This window comes from Gossypium arboreum, chromosome 11 (assembly GCF_025698485.1).
Source record: "Gossypium arboreum isolate Shixiya-1 chromosome 11, ASM2569848v2, whole genome shotgun sequence".
NCBI classification, from domain to species: domain Eukaryota; kingdom Viridiplantae; phylum Streptophyta; class Magnoliopsida; order Malvales; family Malvaceae; genus Gossypium; species Gossypium arboreum.
In genome coordinates, this window is record NC_069080.1 from 115,250,538 (window position 1) to 115,268,891 (window position 18,354).

General features: G+C 31.2%; 2 protein-coding genes across 4 annotated transcripts; both read right to left on the reverse strand.

Annotated features, from left to right (window-relative positions):
• Nucleotides 1–1,123: 1,123 nt before the first annotated feature.
• Nucleotides 1,124–5,557, reverse strand: LOC108473791 (uncharacterized). 2 transcript variants are annotated; one of them, XM_053021157.1, is made up of 4 exons: nucleotides 5,113–5,557; nucleotides 4,738–4,793; nucleotides 2,864–4,514; nucleotides 1,124–1,774 (listed from the first exon to the last, which is right to left on the reverse strand). In XM_053021157.1, exons 3-4 carry the CDS (start codon nucleotides 4,451–4,453, stop codon nucleotides 1,385–1,387), a joined length of 1,980 nt encoding a protein of 659 aa, XP_052877117.1. In that variant the 5' UTR covers nucleotides 4,454–4,514; nucleotides 4,738–4,793; nucleotides 5,113–5,557; the 3' UTR covers nucleotides 1,124–1,384. The 2 variants fall into 2 exon arrangements, with proteins under 2 accessions (XP_052877117.1, XP_017631037.1); XM_017775548.2 differs by lacking the exon at nucleotides 4,738–4,793 and having other exon boundaries at nucleotides 5,113–5,551.
• A 6,478-nt stretch (nucleotides 5,558–12,035) lies between these two features.
• On the reverse strand, nucleotides 12,036–17,296 carry LOC108474237 (diphthine--ammonia ligase). Of its 2 annotated transcripts, none has more exons than XM_017776176.2 (12): nucleotides 16,962–17,296; nucleotides 16,688–16,759; nucleotides 16,443–16,522; nucleotides 15,715–15,940; nucleotides 15,593–15,625; nucleotides 15,328–15,410; nucleotides 15,144–15,216; nucleotides 14,561–14,903; nucleotides 14,099–14,430; nucleotides 13,363–13,700; nucleotides 12,826–13,183; nucleotides 12,036–12,584 (listed from the first exon to the last, which is right to left on the reverse strand). In XM_017776176.2, the coding sequence occupies exons 1-12, from the start codon at nucleotides 17,037–17,039 to the stop codon at nucleotides 12,369–12,371; spliced, it is 2,232 nt and encodes a 743-aa protein (XP_017631665.1). In that variant the 5' UTR covers nucleotides 17,040–17,296; the 3' UTR covers nucleotides 12,036–12,368. The 2 variants fall into 2 exon arrangements, with proteins under 2 accessions (XP_017631665.1, XP_017631667.1); XM_017776178.2 differs by having other exon boundaries at nucleotides 16,418–16,522; nucleotides 16,962–17,023.
• Nucleotides 17,297–18,354: the final 1,058 nt, after the last annotated feature.

An 18,354-nucleotide genomic window follows, 5' to 3' on the forward strand; every position in this document is an offset into this window, starting at 1 on the left:
TAGATCAAATTCTTCTATTAGTTCATATGCACGAGTTGTGAGAATCAATCACTATAACTAAATCCGTCTTTTTTATTTTTATTTTTATTTTTTTGAAATTTCAGTTTTGTCCAGATGATAACAGTTAAATCCATTAGTCATATAAAAAAATCATCCATTTGTGATTTTTAATTTTATACTCTAAAAACTTTAGTTGAGTAATTGTATAGATAATATAAATTAATAAATAAAATCAATTTGAGAATAAATAATTAACGAATGCTCAGCTTATACAATAACTAAAACCTAAAAATAAAAATAATTAAAACCACATAATAAAATATCTAAAATAAAATTTTAACTACAAATAATCAAATCAGAATTTTAAAAAAAAGAGCATAATTCATACGTGTCATGCCCATCTACTCAATTATATTTATAACTAAAATTTTAAATACTGAATTAAATTTTAAATCTATGTAAAAAAATTGAGAAAAAGTAATTATTAAAAACTAAATATAATCTTTTTAAAACTTATAAATTTTAAACTATAAAATAAAACAACATAATGGGGAAAAAGAAAAAGAGAGACGAATGAGTGAGGTCGCATGTTGGTCATTGACCCTACCACGATCACACTATAAAAATTGTATTTCATCTCTAATTCATTCTATTCAGGAAACTAAGTATTGAGGTTTAACCTGTGCAATGTGCACATTTTAGTGCGGACGATCTAATCAAAAAAAAGTGAGAAGACTTAAGCATAAAGACTAAATCTCAATTTTATCCAAGTATAATACCGCTACTAAAACCTCATAATTCAAGAAATATGAACCAATTGGATATTTAATTGCACTCAAAATGGAATGGACTTAAACCAAGAAATAACTTGACAAAATTGTGTGTACAGAATTTGACACTCATCTGGGTTTAGACTTTAGATGTTTGTGATACTCGCACCCGAATTCGAGTACCAAGTATCACTCAATGTTTCAAGCTTGAAATCTATCTCAACCCTTAACCAGTTTGCCTTTAGACAAGACGAAGGTGAAAAAAGATCATTATGAAGAAGTAACAATGAGAGGAAAAAGAATATCAATCACAAAAATGGAACATTTGACGACCATGGACTTAGATACAAAGATTTAATGTCCAATAAAAATTAGAACTGAAACAAACTAATAAAGAAACCAATTTCACATCACATAACAATACAACAGAAGAAGACAAGGCTCTTCTTTCTTTAATCAAACTGATTCATTCCCCCTACCAATCATTCAGCAAATCAACTGCCCCATTTCGCCAATTGCAATTAGTAAAATATCAAATGTGTATAGGCAGTAGCCTTACCTCCTAAATCTGTTGTAGATGCCACTGAAAGGGTAAAACACCCGGGATCCTGTAATTATTCTTCCACCTCTTCAGTCACCTGCTGCTGACCTCCATCCCCGCCTTTAGCTGCTGCTGCCTGCCTTTTGTGCTTCTTGCTTTTGGCTTTCTTAGCTTTCATGCGACGTTTTTTCTCATTTGCATCAACCCAGGTATAGCCGGTTGGTATGTGGAAAGGATCAACCTCGTCCCTATACCGGTGGCTATCACTGTCACTTGACTGGCCACCACGACTCCCTCTCATCCACGAAATCCATGATGTTGAACCCTCTGATTCTTTTGACTTGGCATCCTGGAAATGAACCGGGCTGGAAGGAGGAGTTGCAAACTCCTCCATTGGCTGAAGCTCCTCAAATTTAGTGAAAGTGACAAGGACTCGAATAGTTGGGACAATAGGGATGGCAACCTAGAATAAGGAACATTAGACATCAATGTGCAAGATTGGAATGTTTTATGATATTAGACACTTCTCTGACTCATAAGTCATCACCACTTTCTATCATGCTTGCACAACAGTTTCCACAGACAAACATTTAAAATGAAGATCTTTTAGCATAAGGGCCATTCTCAAAGTTAACATTAACGATTAAAGTGTTAGAAGGAAGGACAATAGAACTGGCAAGAAGAAATAGGGAAGTATTTTGCCACCACACTATAATGCACATTGCATCTGGTTCATTCACTACAAGGGGGCCTCCTGAACCAGAAATACAGATGGAGAAATGTAAATAACAATTAAAACCGTGCTTTGTAATGTCGGAATCATATAATGCGTATTTTAATGAAGAGTTATGCGGGATTCCAGCAATATGGCAAACCTAAATATCGACATTAAAAGTGGCTTCTCCGTCATTTTGAAATATTAAATGACAAGACAATCTCTTAATACCTATATTAGACCTAAGCTTTCGCCTAGTGACTTGAGCCTAGGTCCAAAAGCATCAAGTAATGGCCAACCCACTTAAGATTTTCAACCAGAAAATATATATTAAACCATTAGTAACATAAGAATGGCTTATGATATGCATGCCCTTAAGTTTTCCTTTACCTTAACAAAAGTAATTCTCAAATAACAATAAGCTAACAATCTATTTCACTTTCAGACCTCAATTCACTAGTTGACACAAAACAAGCCCCTACTTCAGCTCTCATTCAAGTTAATTTCCAATCATTACAAAACAATGTGTTTGGATTTTCAACACCATAGGACCAAGGATACCATTAATAGACCCATTTCCTGTGTTTGTTAAAATTAATGTGAACAAAATGAGGTGATTAGATAACAGGAGATAAGCAAGTAAGACCAGCAAAGTGTTCTTCATAGCAATTTCAGTATTCGCTCTAACCCAGGACATATTTTCCTGCCTAAAGATATTGATAGCTCTTTATTTTCAGACATGACCATCACTCCAAGTCAACTTTGAAGCCTAAACAAGATTTTTACCATAAAATAAGATAATTGTTCGAGTTATTGGCTTCATATGTCTTACATTACCTTGACTGGAAATGTGCCCGATGGCAGTTTAGTTGTTAAAAGCTCCCTTAATCTCCTTATAGCCTTGACTTTGTTGGCTAATATGTCAAGTAAAGGCAGGAGTTCCTCTGTCTTTAAAGGGAAATCTGGTGTTAACCACAAAACAGGTCTCAAACCCTTCTTATACTCACTTTCATGTTTATCATCACTATTGCCCCCTTTCTTCTTCTTCTTCTTGCTGCTTTTATCTTTACGCTTCTTGCCATCGACAGCATCTTCCTTCGCAAATTCAGATGATGATCTATGATTATCAACTTGTCTCTGATTGCTACCTTCAGGAGCCGATTTTGAGAACTTTCCAATCTTTGAATCATCAGGATCATCACTGTTCTTTGAGCCTTTCTTATTCCAGCCAAACCAGCTCTTCTTCTCCTTAGCAACACCATTTGATTCACAATTTTCATAGCCACCTGCTGAACCATTTTCTTGACAGTCGACAACTCCATGCTCATCATCATCACAAACAGCATCTGAATTTCCCATACGAAGCGCCGAATTCAACTGCATCCTTTCCTCAGCTGTCAATACATCATCATACTCATCCTGTTCACCGCTATTTGCCATCCTTTCTTCATCATCCACAGAAAAAAGCTCTTCATCAGTCATTGCACCAGGAACTCTCCTTGACTTCACGCTGACTGTCACATGAAGCATATCATAAATTTTAGCCTTCCAGTTTCCAACCATCTCACTTCTCTCTTGTCGCCTCCAATTCAAATGAGGAACAAGCTCAGCCTGAGTGACATCAATACCGGGCCTATACATATTAGTTTGAGACATCATTTGCACTTCATGAGCGATTTCTGATTCAGTTGGTTGTGCACCAGCCCCCTCTAAGGCATTTGTAACTTCTTTTTCCTTATGAGAAAGAACAATCAAAGAGCCAGCAGGAAGAGAAAGATTCCCATCCTCAGAAGTGTAGCCTTCCCCTAGAAAGAGAAATGTTTGGTCTGATCTTTGAATGCGGAACCCATCAAATCCAGCAAGTGTCATATCAGCGCGGAGATTTGAACCCCGCTTCCAAATGCGGTAAGTGTCTGATGGTGCAATGCGTCCAATAAATGGAATGACTGAACTTTCAAAATGAAAAGACATCTCCATGTAAAAATCACGGATACGAGCTGCTGAGGCAACAATCCTGGGAAGTCTGCGACACCATTTTGCCCAGGCAAGCGGCTGGTAGTGTCGAGCAATAGTCATGGCGATTGCCTCTTCCCTTGTGCAAACCGCTTCTTGCAAAGCACTCCAACCCTGCTCATTCTGAAGACTCCAATCTGCTCCAGCCACCATCAAAATCTCCGCTGAGATCGGATCTCTCAATCGCACTGCTAAATGCAGCGGAGTCTCCCGACCTGGGACATCACGACGATCTATGACAGACGAGACAGCATCAGCCCGTTCCTCAGCCTCAAGAGATTCAACTTCAGTATTAACCTCGCCAGCCTTGGCAAGCCGAGGGAGTGTTGAGATAATGCGCCTAAGCCCAGCATAGTCACGGCGAGCAACAGCTAAATGAGCTGGACTATGGGCATACTTGGAAAGATCCTCCATTTACTTGATTCTCTGCTTAGAATTATGCTACTACACTATCATTTCATCCATGTCCAATACCCTATCATTGAAAACATAAAAATTAACAAAAGCACACTCCCACCATAATCTCAAATTCTCCAAAACGCTACATTTTAAGATAAACGATTCAAATTTTGATAAGGTTCCACAACTACTCATTAGGGCTTTTAGGCTTTGCTATGCAACTTCAATACTAGCTTTAGTTTAAAAATGATAATAATTGGCAATGTGGCAACTTCTTTACATCTGCTCAAATGACGTACGTTTTTTACCCTCAGTTCAATTTACAGAGAAGTTAAAGCTTCCACGGAGTTCAAATCTGTAAATGCGATCCCCATAAAGGAAAGTAAACGAAAATGAGCTTCAATAAGTAAAATTTCCATATTAGCACAAGAATTTTGATTTTTCCATTTTTACACCAGAATATGAAATTTACAGAAAAGAAGGGAAAAAGAAAATCAAACATAAATGTTTTCACTAGTTTACACTAAATTAAATTTCACATTTTTTTTACAATAACCACCAAGAATATTCATTTATGTTCATTCCTTCTACATTTACTTTCGTTCATTTTCTAGGCAGCCAAACAAAAAAGAAACAGAATTAAAAAAGGAAAAGAAAAAGATAGAAGGACAAACCTGAGGAAGCAGGTGCAGCATCCAAATAAAAATCCGAAACTCAAGCGGATCGAGAAGGTTTTCCTTTCCCTTTCAAATTGGCTTCGTGGAAGTTGAAACTTCAGAGAAAGAAGGAGCTAGATCGGACGGCTACTGTCAATTAGAGGATACTGGATCCGGCGGGTCACGATCTGAATCTTCTAAACATAGACTCACCTCTAAAGCACAACTCGACTCAGTCCTCTTTAAAAATTCAATGCTTAGCTGAGATCTCTCTGGAGCAACTTTCGCTTTTTCTGTATCTATTTTGATTTTCTATCTATCTAACCATTTTCTTTCCCCTCTGCATACTTTCAGGTCCCGTCTCTTAACTTTTTCGCTCTCCCTTTTCTCTTGCCGTTTTGGAACGTTAAATGTCCCTCGTTTTCATATGAAATTACTTTTTCTGCCATTCACGGCAGTTATTCTGCCCGGCCTAAATCACTGATTCATTAAAGAATGCTCCATTTAGAATGTAATTAATTAATTTAAATATAAAAATATTAAGGTAATTATTCTATTCTGTAGATATAATTTTAATTTTTAAATATAATTACATTAAATATCACAATATTTATAACTTCTGTTAATTGAGTCTTAATTTAATTAGTATGAATATTATTGTCAATATAAAAGAAATAAATTTGAGTCAGTTAAAACACAATATCTTTTTATTTATAAATTGGTGAAGGAATTTAGATAATTTTAAATATTATGTCAAAATAATTAACTTTTTTTATGTATCTACCAATAACCCTAAAATACAATAGTTATTTCAACAATAACTTTAACCAATAAATGAAGTCATTTAAATTTCTATTTTAAATTATTATAAACATTACTTTTGAAGAAGATTTGTTAATTTATCATTAAATTCCTTTAATGATTAGCATTAATTAATCACTTCAATAACTTCATTCAATTAATTTCCTCAATAATAAAATTTAACAAATGAAAATGTTAATGATTACATATAATTAATGCCATATTAATAATCATTAAATTAACTTGTAATTAATATTAAATTGAATAATTTTAAATATAAAATGGTTCAAATCCTTAAGTTTTGATAAAAAATCACTTATTCCATGATTTGAAAAATACCAAACTAACTAATTATGATTTTTTGTTAAATAAATTTTAAATAAAAATAACTTTATTCTTCAATATTTATATTCAATAATCTACAAAATATTTATATTCAATCATTTTCAATTTTAAAATCTAATTGGTTATAAAAATATTTTTATTATTAAATTAAATTATAAATTATATTATATACTAATATAATCATATGTAAAACATAATATATGTTTTGAATTAATATATATAAGTTTATTTTAAGTTACAAATATAATCACAATTAAAATTATGTATTTGAATAGCTATATCCAAAATTAATCATTAAAAAACATGACCAAACGGATAATTATTATAATATCTTCATACCTAAACCAAAATAAATACATAATATATAGATGAGACATAACCAAAGTAAATGCAATCCTTTTTTCTTTTTATCTTTTATATTTTAATAATCCTCTTCATTGAAATCTTCTAAATAATTGTAGCTAATTAATTTTACAAATATAAATATAAAATGCATAGATAAATAAAAATAATAGTCTTTTTATTTAAATTTAATTTATTTAGTAGATAAATTTTAATGGTGTTTATAAGATTTTCTTCTAATCGGAATGAATAAATGTCTTTTCCCTTTTATTTATATTTGTAATATTGATAACATAATAACATTTTAATGGTATGTTAAATAAAGTTCTCTAACATGATAACATTCGATGGTGCTATTGAAAAATAGCAATACTAGCTAGAAGGTAATTGGAATGCATTAAATATTTTTATTCAATTTATTTATTTACTTAAATATTTTTTACTCATAATTTAAATTGATTTGGTTTATTTTAATTCGTATGTTATTATTAGTTTCATTATTTGATGGATGTTATTATAAAATACAAATTTATATTTTAGATACATGATTTCCACACGCATATGTGTAATTTAATTACTAATATTAATCAAATACTGAATAGACTAGCAGTTTACATGATCATATAAAATCGACTAATTTGTGATCACAACTAAATTATTACCTTTATATAATTTGTATAATCCAAAGTATCGGTCCATTTGTTAAAATATTAAATGTAATTACTACTGTATAAAACATTTATAATCTAATCATTCTATGACATATGCTTATATTTTTACCTTTTCATGATAGAAAGCATATAGAGCGGACGGGATAGCACTTGTAAAAGTAGAATGCAACCATTTATTTCATTCATATCCCACAGGAACAGCTTACAAAGCACCTTGTATGTGAATGCCAAAACTATTAACGCTAACTGTATCTTCTATTCATTTGAAAAATGGTTAATAATGATAGCTACATGAAAACAACAATATTGCCAGATCTGACATTGACACTCCTCTGATAAGCTACGGATGGAAGCTCTAAGATGTTAAATGATATAAATTTAAGTTGAAATTTCAAAAGAGTTATCGAATTAATTCTGTAACTATATAAATTACCCGCTTCTTCAAAGAATGTGTTTAACAATCTAACAACTACTTTTAGCAATGATAATGAATTATTCCCATCACAACTTTATTTTCGATTAAAAAGTCAGTTAATAGAATTGTATATTCACCGCATGAAAAAATTAGAAAGTATAGGTTTTAAACTACGATTGTTAATTAAAATTGAACACTTCTTTCCTATTTGACTAATGAAAATGATTATAGCAAGGAACTTAATTGACAAATTTGACTCAACATAAGTATCAAATATATAATTTAAAAATATATGTAAATAATATTAAATTATCATTATTTTAGAGGCATCAATATTATTGTTAATGCAAAAGTATATTGGTTTGAATGCTACTGAAATGCATTATTCTTCTATATAAGAATTAGGGAAGGGTTATGGGTAGTTTTAGACATTATATCAAAAAAACATATATGATAAAAATTTATAACGAGAATAATGTTAAAAAATTTATATTTTAGAAAATAAAAATTAGAAGAATAAAAAAACTCTCTAAAAGTTCCACATTTTTATTATATTTATATTTATTAAAAACATAAATAAATAAATAATATATATATATATATATACCAAGAACGATTAATAGGACATCTATTTTCTAAGTTTAATTAGAATAATTATATATTAAATAAAATATAAATTTAAAATGTACTAATGTAATTGCAATTTGGGTGATTTTCTGCGTGTTTGGTCTCGTCGTCACAGCAAATTTTCGCATCTTAAAAGACGTAGCTGCCCCTAGTTTTGACAATATTAACCTTGGCTTGCCATTTCTATTGCATTTTATTTCCTGATGGCAAAGTCAAACAAAGCATTTCTTGATTCCAACAATAATCTTCTTCTTCTTTTTTTTTTCCTTTTAAAACTCCAAATTATAGCTTTAAAAACCTTTTATTTGATTTTTTTTTTCTCTTTTAACGCAATTTTTAAAATATATTTTAAGTAACGTGAATAATTCAACAATTTGATTATTTTTAAAATTGAATGTGAAAACGTGGACTAAACTAAACGTGTTGAAATTATTAATTTCTATTTCTAAGAAAATATCGATTTTTGTTTCGTTTTTCAATTATGATAAAGATGTCTCTTGTCTTGGCCCAATCCTAGGAGATAATAATAATAATAATAATATTATGTTGAATTGTATATAATGCCTCCTTTTTCCCAAAATATAAAAATAATATAAAGAATTTAGGATTAAATTAGTATCAATATAACTTTTTCTTACTCATTTTCATATGAAGGTAATATCACGATTTTTAGTCTTTATTTTTTTATATAATAATTAGAACTACCCATAGTCTCTCTATAATCTTTAAATAAGAAGATAATGTACTTCAGCGTACTCAAACTCATATTTTTTTGTACTAACAACAATCCTAACGCCAATTAAATTACAGTTACTACCACTATAATTAAAAATAAATCAAATATCTAAATATCTAATCTAAAATTAATAAAGATTTTTACATAAATCTATTCCACGAGTTCATTTTCCGTAAGATGTTTTACATAATTCTCTTTTTTACACTCTTTATCTTCTATAAAACATCTCAAGCCTTTCTTTTTTTCTCCAGCCTTAAGAATCATGTCTTTCTTTTTAATCACTTTCTTAAAGCTATTTCAGAAACAAATGCACCCTAAATATTATTCTTTTGGCATGTGATATTTAATAAATTCGAGATTTGAACTTTATGTTTTTTTTATTACAAATTGTAACTCTTTTGTATAAAAATATAGTTAATTTTTATACCTCAAATTATTATTTAAAATTTAAATTAATCACTAAACTTCAAAAAGTTTTAATTAAAATTTTAAAGTAACAGTATTGCATTGATCAGATTCTTCCATCAACCTCAATGCTAATTTGAGAGTTAAATTCAAGAAAGAGGTAATCATCATCTCTTATTTCATGAACACATGAAGCAAACAATTGGACTCTTTTTTCTTTGTTTAGGTTTAATAATGTTAGATCTGATGGGATTCCGAATTTCTAACATATTTCATGCAAAAAGCTAAACCACTCTTTACTAAAAACTTTAGTACTTTGTTAGGGCTATTTTAAGGAGGGGTGTGGACCATAGAGGTTGAGGTCCATATGATTTCAGTGCTACTGAGCTTCAAATGTGCTTTCTTTGCTTAACACACTCATCATTTTGCCCTTTAAAACTGTCATTGGTCCCCCTTTTTTCCCCATGTGAGCTGTGATTTCCCATCATCAAAACCTTTTGTAATTTTGTTAATTTGTTGCTTTGCTTTGTGTTTCCCTATTAAAGAGTGAAAACACCATCACTTATGGGCATGGACATAATTGAAAACCTTGGCACTTATCACCTTATTTTTCTCTTAAGGGCAGGGTTTGAGAGGAGGGTCTGGGTTCAAAATCTGACCCAATTCTCTGCCTCTCCTTCAAAGGTCTTTTCACTTATTTATAGCTGAACAAACAATGGTCCATTGAGAGATACATTTTGGATCTATGTTCTTTAGATTCTTTTCCTTTTAAAATAGATTCAATTATAAATTCAAAATTTTGAAAAATTAATTTCTCTACTTTAATATATCAAAATTTAGTTTTAAACATTAACAAAATCAAGAAATTAATTCTATTACTGGTAGATTTGGAAATTTGAATTGTTGACTTTTGATAATGTTGTGTAGTGATTTTCAATTTAGTGACATAATTTAACAATGCTATCTAAAATTGGAATAATTTCTTAGTTTAAAGTATGAGGATCAAATTCAAATAAATTAAAGTACAAAGATTATCTTCTCAATTTTCATATAAAGGAATGAAATTCATAATAAGACACTTAAAATATGACTTTGACATCTATGTCCATAAATTCAAAGGTGGATAGTGGATATACATAGATGATCTTCTATATATATATATATATATATATATAGGAAACAAAAGAATATCCATATTTGATACTCATAATTGCTAATCGGCCACAATTATCACCATAGATTATGGGTGATATGATTGGCAACTGAGTTTGTACTTCAAGTACAAAGAGGCTATAATTTGTACAGTTGGTGACAACTCCTAAATTTCTTTGAATTATTGGGATAAAATTTGTATGTATACAGGATAAAATGTGTCAGAAGTCCCTGTATTTTTCAAAAATTAGAAATTCAATCTTTTTATTTTTATTTCATGGAATTTAATCCTTCTAATTTTTAAATTTCAAAATTCAAGTTTAACTGTTAAATTCTTTTTGTTAAATTTATTGTTGTAACAGAGACTTCTGGCACATTTTAACCATGTATACACACACGTACCTTTTATAAGACAGAGGAAAAAGGACAAGCAGAAGGGTAGGTGAAGTTCCAAAAAATTGTTATTTCCTCCCATAACAAATATCTATATCCATCAAAATATTAACATAAAATGTACAGTTTATGACCTAAATTCTATATAAACCAACTTAAATATAGAAAAGGGGGAGGGGGGGGGGGGAGGAGGAAAGATGTTTAATGGCATATTTCAATTTGGTAGCATTATATTACATTTAGAGTTTGCTGCATTAGATAAAAAAGAACAAGGTAATTACACAGATATATCATGTAACATGAACATGATATTCCTAAAAACGAATATAATAATCCAATTAAACAAGTCGGGTTAATTGTGTTTATCACACTATTTTCTTATTAATCATATCATGGATATATCATATCATGTTCGTGCAGTGTTACATCCATAATTACGTATTCTTATAATAAAGCTATAAGCAGAACTCTAGACTTGACTGATTAGAAACTTTTTTTGCCAAGAACTAAAGGCCAAAAAGTAAGCAAATTGCTAGAAAGCTACTCATAACTACCAAAAAACAACAAAGCTAAGCAGCCTCATTAAGACAAATTAGATGTGACTTGGCACAGAGTTTTCTCAAATGGTTGGACATGGGGCTTAGTCAAGGTTCTAATAATGATGATTTGATGCTTTGCCATCAAATTAGTAGGATGTTGTGGTGACAACCTAATTTTGATGAAATGAAGACATCTCACATGCAAATTGTTTGCCCCAATTTGGAAAATCATTTCACTACACTTTATAGTTTACTTATTGAAAAAGGATCTAACCATTTCATTTCTTTTAAAATTAGCCCCTCTTTTTTTTATTGTACTCAAATAAGCTATTGTTTTTTTTTTTTTTTATTTGTACCTAAATAAGCTGTTATTTCGCATGACATGTTGATTTATGTTAAAGGGTTTGTTTAGATATAAATTAAAGCTTGGGACTTATTTGGGTACAAGTTAAAGGTTAAGGGCTTATTAGATTTATTTTGGACTAATAAAAATATAGGGACTTAACTAGATAAAATGGTAAAGTTCAGGGTTTTTTCTATTATTGAGGCCTTCTTATATTTAACAGTAGACAAAAACAAGAAATTCCCAATCAGAATATATCACAAAATCTTGCAATTAACATTTAAATTTGACTTTACCAAGGTTCTTTAGATTCCTTGAAATGTAAAGAATACTTGATTGTAAAGACAATAAATCTAACAAATAAATTGACCAAAAGCATTACCTCTTCATCCAAGAACAAACCACATTGGTGTGGCTGTTTTAACTTTCAGAAAGGAGTTTCTTTGATGACTGAACCATCCCTTGGAGAAAACAAATGATGGAATTGCCAAAGTGAAGTAAAGGATCAAGATTTCCCAGCAAACAGCTCACAGGTGATTATATCATTTGTACATGCAGCAGATATTCCGGCACCTAGGACCGGAACAAGATTGAAGATAGGCTTCCCGCCTACTTTGGTACCACCATTCATCTGATCAAGTTCCTTGAATCCATCCGCGAACAAGTTTGATAATGTCTCCAAAGGCACATGAAGGTTAGGTGGGAAGTAGAGTCTCAAACTCTAGAAAAAAAAAAATTGGGCAGAAAAATGAGTGAGGAACTGTAATGAAAACAGTAAGGCAAGAATATAACACATTAAAGGAGAGTATTAATAAAATAAATAATAACCACAAGTGACAAATCCAGGAACCAATAACCAAAATAAACTTTCTGGGTGAAGCATTTTCCTAACCTTCAACAGGATATAACTCTATTTAGAATCAATATTAAAGGAAAATGAGGTGCTTGCCTAAGAAACTTACCATAGTGTCTTTCCAAGAAAAATCATTTTCGATAATGGTTTTGTTTAGAAGAAAGATGCAAAACCTAGATATTCTTTTCATTTGACTCTCTGTGAGAGAATTCTGATGATTATTGTTGCTCCAATCAGCATTCATAGAATCTGAACAAATCTTCATAGCAACTACACTTGTGATTGACAAAACCACCGCACATATCTTTCCGGGAATGACACATTTCTGAATACATGAATCAGGCCAATCTGCAGGTTGAAAACCAAAAGAACTAGGTGCCACTATGCTAGAAAGTTGACAGGAAGTTTCTTCAGGTGTTTCCACAGTCTCTGGGACATAAAGAATCGGCTTTATTTCTACAAGTGCTCTGCAATATCAAAAACAGAAGATGATGGAATGCCCTTCCGTTGGACACAACACAAACTACTACTTCTATTATACATCCAATAAGAAAAACAAACACAATTTCAAGGTGAACATTTCCTTTTAGAAGTCAGTTCATCAGCACCCTTATGATTCATCAAAAGTTAAGTGTGGACCATTTACCTTTTCGGCAGATCTGGAACTAGAATATAAAGGAAAATAGGATCAAGCACTTCAGGCTTGGTCCCTTTATCCAAATGAGACAGCTTAAGTTGTTTCGCAAATGTATCCAGATTGTCGTGAATTTTTGGTCTCTCATCTAATGGAATATTCGTCGAGCAGTAAACCACAAAGAGAATAGCAGAAGTAGAAATTGAACAATTAAAGCATTTTGCTATTGCCTCACTGTTCTGAAGGGCCGATTGAAGTTCTGCAGTTGAGCCACCATCACATAGAGTCATTGTCGGTGGATCGAGTCCCAGCTGACCAGCCATGTGTAGCATCTCCTTATGCAAAGTCGCCTAAAAGTAACATTGGTCAAGTTAAAAGTTGACTGGACTGCATGTGGATAGAAAGAGTGCACATTCATTGAAATATCAGGCATGTTCAGAAAAAAAACCAGTCATCTTTTAACATTTATGAATGAAACCTTAATGATTTATGATTCCTGAGCATCTCTCAATTCAATCTTTTGCCATAAAGAAAACGATTATTGTGTTTCACTCCTTTCAATTAAGCCCCACCCCAACACACCCACTGGGAAAAAAGAATCAACCAGACAGTTAGAAGTGAAAAAGGTATCTTACTGTCAGACAATTTCTTTTAATTATTTCAATATTCTTTTGAAAAATATAAAGTATAAAAATGCAACAAAAAGGAACCTTCTTTCATTGATGCCAATTGCCATGATTCAGAGTACCTGGCTATAAGGTCCAATGCAACTTGGTGCCCAGCATGAAATACTTTGAACATGCAAAACTCTTTTGCTCTGATCATTGGCCACTAGAACTTCAATATACGCTCTCCCTAAACCCGCTTGAATTAAAGGAAGTTCAATAGTACTTCGCGATGGAACACCAAAAGGGCATTTATCCTGGGTAATAAATCTCACATATGTCTCATTTGCCTGAGTGAACTGATCCATATCAGAAATGTAGAGATGGATATAAAGCACATGCTCCCAACCTAAACCACATCCTTCAAGCTGCAACTCAATTTGCCTAAGGATCAGCTTCAGGTCTCCTTGCAAACCTATCAAACAAAAAGTAACAGGAAACAGTTATTAACTGCAGCGTTTGATTTGGAAACAATGGTTAAATACAAAGGAACATTATGTTGCAGGGGATGACAACAACAAATCTGCACAGCAGTCATTTTGTACCCGTGGAAGGTCCTGATGTATCTTGCAACCAACAACAAATAGAAAATGTAGTATCTTTTTCCGTTTTAGAGAGGTGAAGCCTATGACTTGAAACTTCAATCAAATCATTAACTTCAGGACCAGGCTCGCCTGGAGCTTTGCATTCTTCCAGGTTTACTCCTTGCACTTCGAATATAGAACTGATATTCTCCCGACAGAGATCATTGGTTTTGTTATTACCACTTAATGAGTTGGACTGCTTACTTTCCAAATGAAATTTCAATGGATGCAGCACTCCAACTGGAGCTATGGAATCTGAAGAGTGCAGTACAACTTGGAAGTCATCAAGCATAATTCGAGCATTCTGAAAATTTTAGACCTTAAAAGTTATGAAAAAAAATACTTGCAAAGAATCTGTTAAATGCAACTGAGTTGCAACCCCCCCTCCTCTTTTATTCAGAACATGAATACTAATTAAATCCTTGGGAATAAATAAAAGAAACTATTAAAATGAAAGAAAGACAGAGTTGGGGTTGAAGGTCAGGGGAAGCCATGAGTAGAAGGTAAATATTTCACCAGGGGACTAGTCAACAGAAAAGCTTACCTGGAAGAGTGGGCAGTCAAGAGTCAGGGTTTCATACTCCCCTCCCTCGCCACATACATTTATTCCATACAAGCTGCCAAAAAGGAGTTCAAAAAGAAAATTTTAAGTTTCCAGCCACACTTGAAATATTAAAAGGTACATCATGCATCACACACACACACACAGAGGAACAGCACTAACATACTCTTTCAGTTTATGAAGATAAGGTTCCAAGAATGCTATTTCTTTGCCCAAGTGCTTCGCAGGGTCCAGCCCCATGGCTGCAACCTATGGCATAATAATCCAATATGAAACAGACAATACTTCAACTACAATAGATATGATAAAACATCTCATAAAAGAAATAGCTAGAAAATAAATTTATATAGCACAAGCATGAAAGACATCACATGGTTTCTAAACAAACATTTAAGAACAATAAGAAAGAATTCATCAAAGATAATACATACCTTGACTGTGATAGCCATAATTTCATTCGTTATCTGAACAGTAAAGAACAGACAGTAATATGTGAGAAAAACAAACCATCTAAATTTTTATTAAGTATTCATATTAACAAAATACAAATTACCATTTCTTGAAGAAGCAATGATTGATCTTGTTTCCACAAATATGCCAGAGAAACAAGCCCTAACCTTGAACAGACACTTTCCACCCGTAGCCTTTGATAATCTGACGCAATTGCACCAGAAGAAACTGCTGTTATAGAAGGTATCTGCTTCTTAACTTCATTCAACAAAATAAACATATCTTCAACTTCATCACCCGGTGTCCTTTGGTAGCTAAGTTTATCGTGCCTACAATAATCGCCAAAAGCTTCAGCAAAAAAAAAAAATGTGTATAGTGTTCATTTGTCAAGTTGAAAGGGCATATGCTTAGCTGAAAGTTGACTAAACAGCAGCCCTTCTGAAAATCATCTCAACCAAATATTAAGTAAATTTCTTCATAATATGCCTACTTACAAAATGGATAAACAAATTTTCAATGTTGTATCCTGATCATTATGCTGTGAAAGAGAAATATATGACTTGCCAGCATCATACTTAGTACAATCTGTTAATCGCATGATATGCACACAGAAAAGACTGCAAAGCTCTTAATAACATTGTGTAACTTGAAGGAAATGCCATAACTAAAAAACTGGAAAAGCCCAAGGTACACAACAAACAAAGTAATTGTGAAATGACAAGCAAAGATGCTGCTTTTTTCCCATTTCATAATTGTGATACAAAGTGAAAATCATAAATTCCCTGAACAAAGATGTATGGTTTTACCACAATACTCGTTTAAAGGGCTTGCCTTGTGGATCCTTGTATTCGCCTTCGGAACAATGGAACTCCCATGCATTCTGCATAGCTTACAATTATTTGGTGCCCTACCTGAAAGAAAAAAAAAAATCAATATTCATGTCCAACTCATGCAAAGAAGCATACTATGTATACTCTTAACGTCAAACAATTAAAGTAGTATGATTTTGCTACCACTTTCTTACAAAACATAAATAAATAAGTGAAATCAAACGACGAGAATCAGCAGAGACTTACAGTTTGGTACATGTAGCTATCCAACTCATCCACTAAATCATCAGCTGGTAATAAATTAGCCACAGCGACAATCTAAATAAAAAAGCAACAAAGAAGTCAATTTCTTTTAATAACCAGAAATTTTAATTTCTAAGGAAAAAAATGAGGAAAGGACATCTACTAGTACTGCTTTCGGGTACCCTTCTCGTATAAGACACTATAATTCCCAAATCTTTATGAGTTTTTAGTTTAAAATATTGTTGGTATTATTTTCTAGGGAAACAAACAGAAAAACCTGGTGGCCGTATTGGATGCATTTCATCATAGCATAACAGCTATCTTTTCCACCGCTGACTAAAGCAACCACCTTCATTTTCTGTATGTCTGCTGTTGAATCAAATTGCGGAAATTGAACTGATCAATCTCTTACTTGTGAGATGAGACCAGGAGGCCGCTTGGGAAAGGGCTTAGGGTTTAACACACTTATTTTCTGTCTTCAAGTCAAAAAAAAACCAGCTCAGCACAGCAGCTTGGTTTGTACGGACAGCACAAATTTACTCTTCGCAAATTGCCACTTCACTTTTTTCTATTTTAGAATTGAAATTATTCCTGGCCCAAAAAAATATTTAACTAAAATTGATTTATTTTAAGCTGTGTTAAAAGGAAAATGGTTTTTTTATTATATATTTTATGTTTTGATAATAAAAAGTACTTATAGTCAATGAAAAATAAGCCGTCGGTTATTTTTCAGAAAAATTCTTTATGGTTATTTTTTATAAAATTAAATTAAATCAAACTTAATATTATTATATTAATAATAAATTTTATATTTATTTTAAAACTATTTTAAAACTATTAAAATATTATAATTTTCAATATTATTAAACATACATATTTAATTATTTATATTTAATCATATAATAGATTATTAATATAATTTATTGTTTTAATAAATTATTTACTATTTTAATTTTATTTAATAATAAATTTTAAAATAATAATTTTAAGTAATATTCCTCATATATTATTGAAAATATTTAATAATAAATATTTCTTACAATTATAAATATATTAATAATAATTTGTTTGTAGTATAAAATTAAAATATGCTATATAAGTACACTTTATACACTTTGAATTTAGTCTAAGTACTTTTATTTTCAAGAATTTAATCTCTCTACTTTTCAAATTTGAAAATCAAGTCCAATTGTTAACATTATTAATTTTTTATCAATTTTGTTGATGTCACATTTTAAATAAAAATATTTACTTAGTAGTCATGTAACTAAAAATGACGTTGTAATGAACCCAATTTAATAAAATATTTTGAATGTATGCAAAAACAATGTGAAATATTAATTTATAGATACAAAATAAAGTCAATTAAATAATGAATGTTTGTTCTATTAAAACAACTTTTATGAAATATTTTCCAAATCCGTCAAACAACATAAAATATTTTACATGATTCATCCAAACACCGAAAATATTAGTTTTTCTAAAAAAGTAAATCATTTTTCGAAGTCATATTCAAGGCAACAACGGAACCTTAATGAAAGCATTTCATGGCAAATATATTTATAAAAAATTAATATAAAATTTAAACGAGGCTTTAGTTGAAATAATAAAATTAAGATATTAAAATTTTATAGTGCTTTATGTTCAAATATTATCATATGTATGCATTT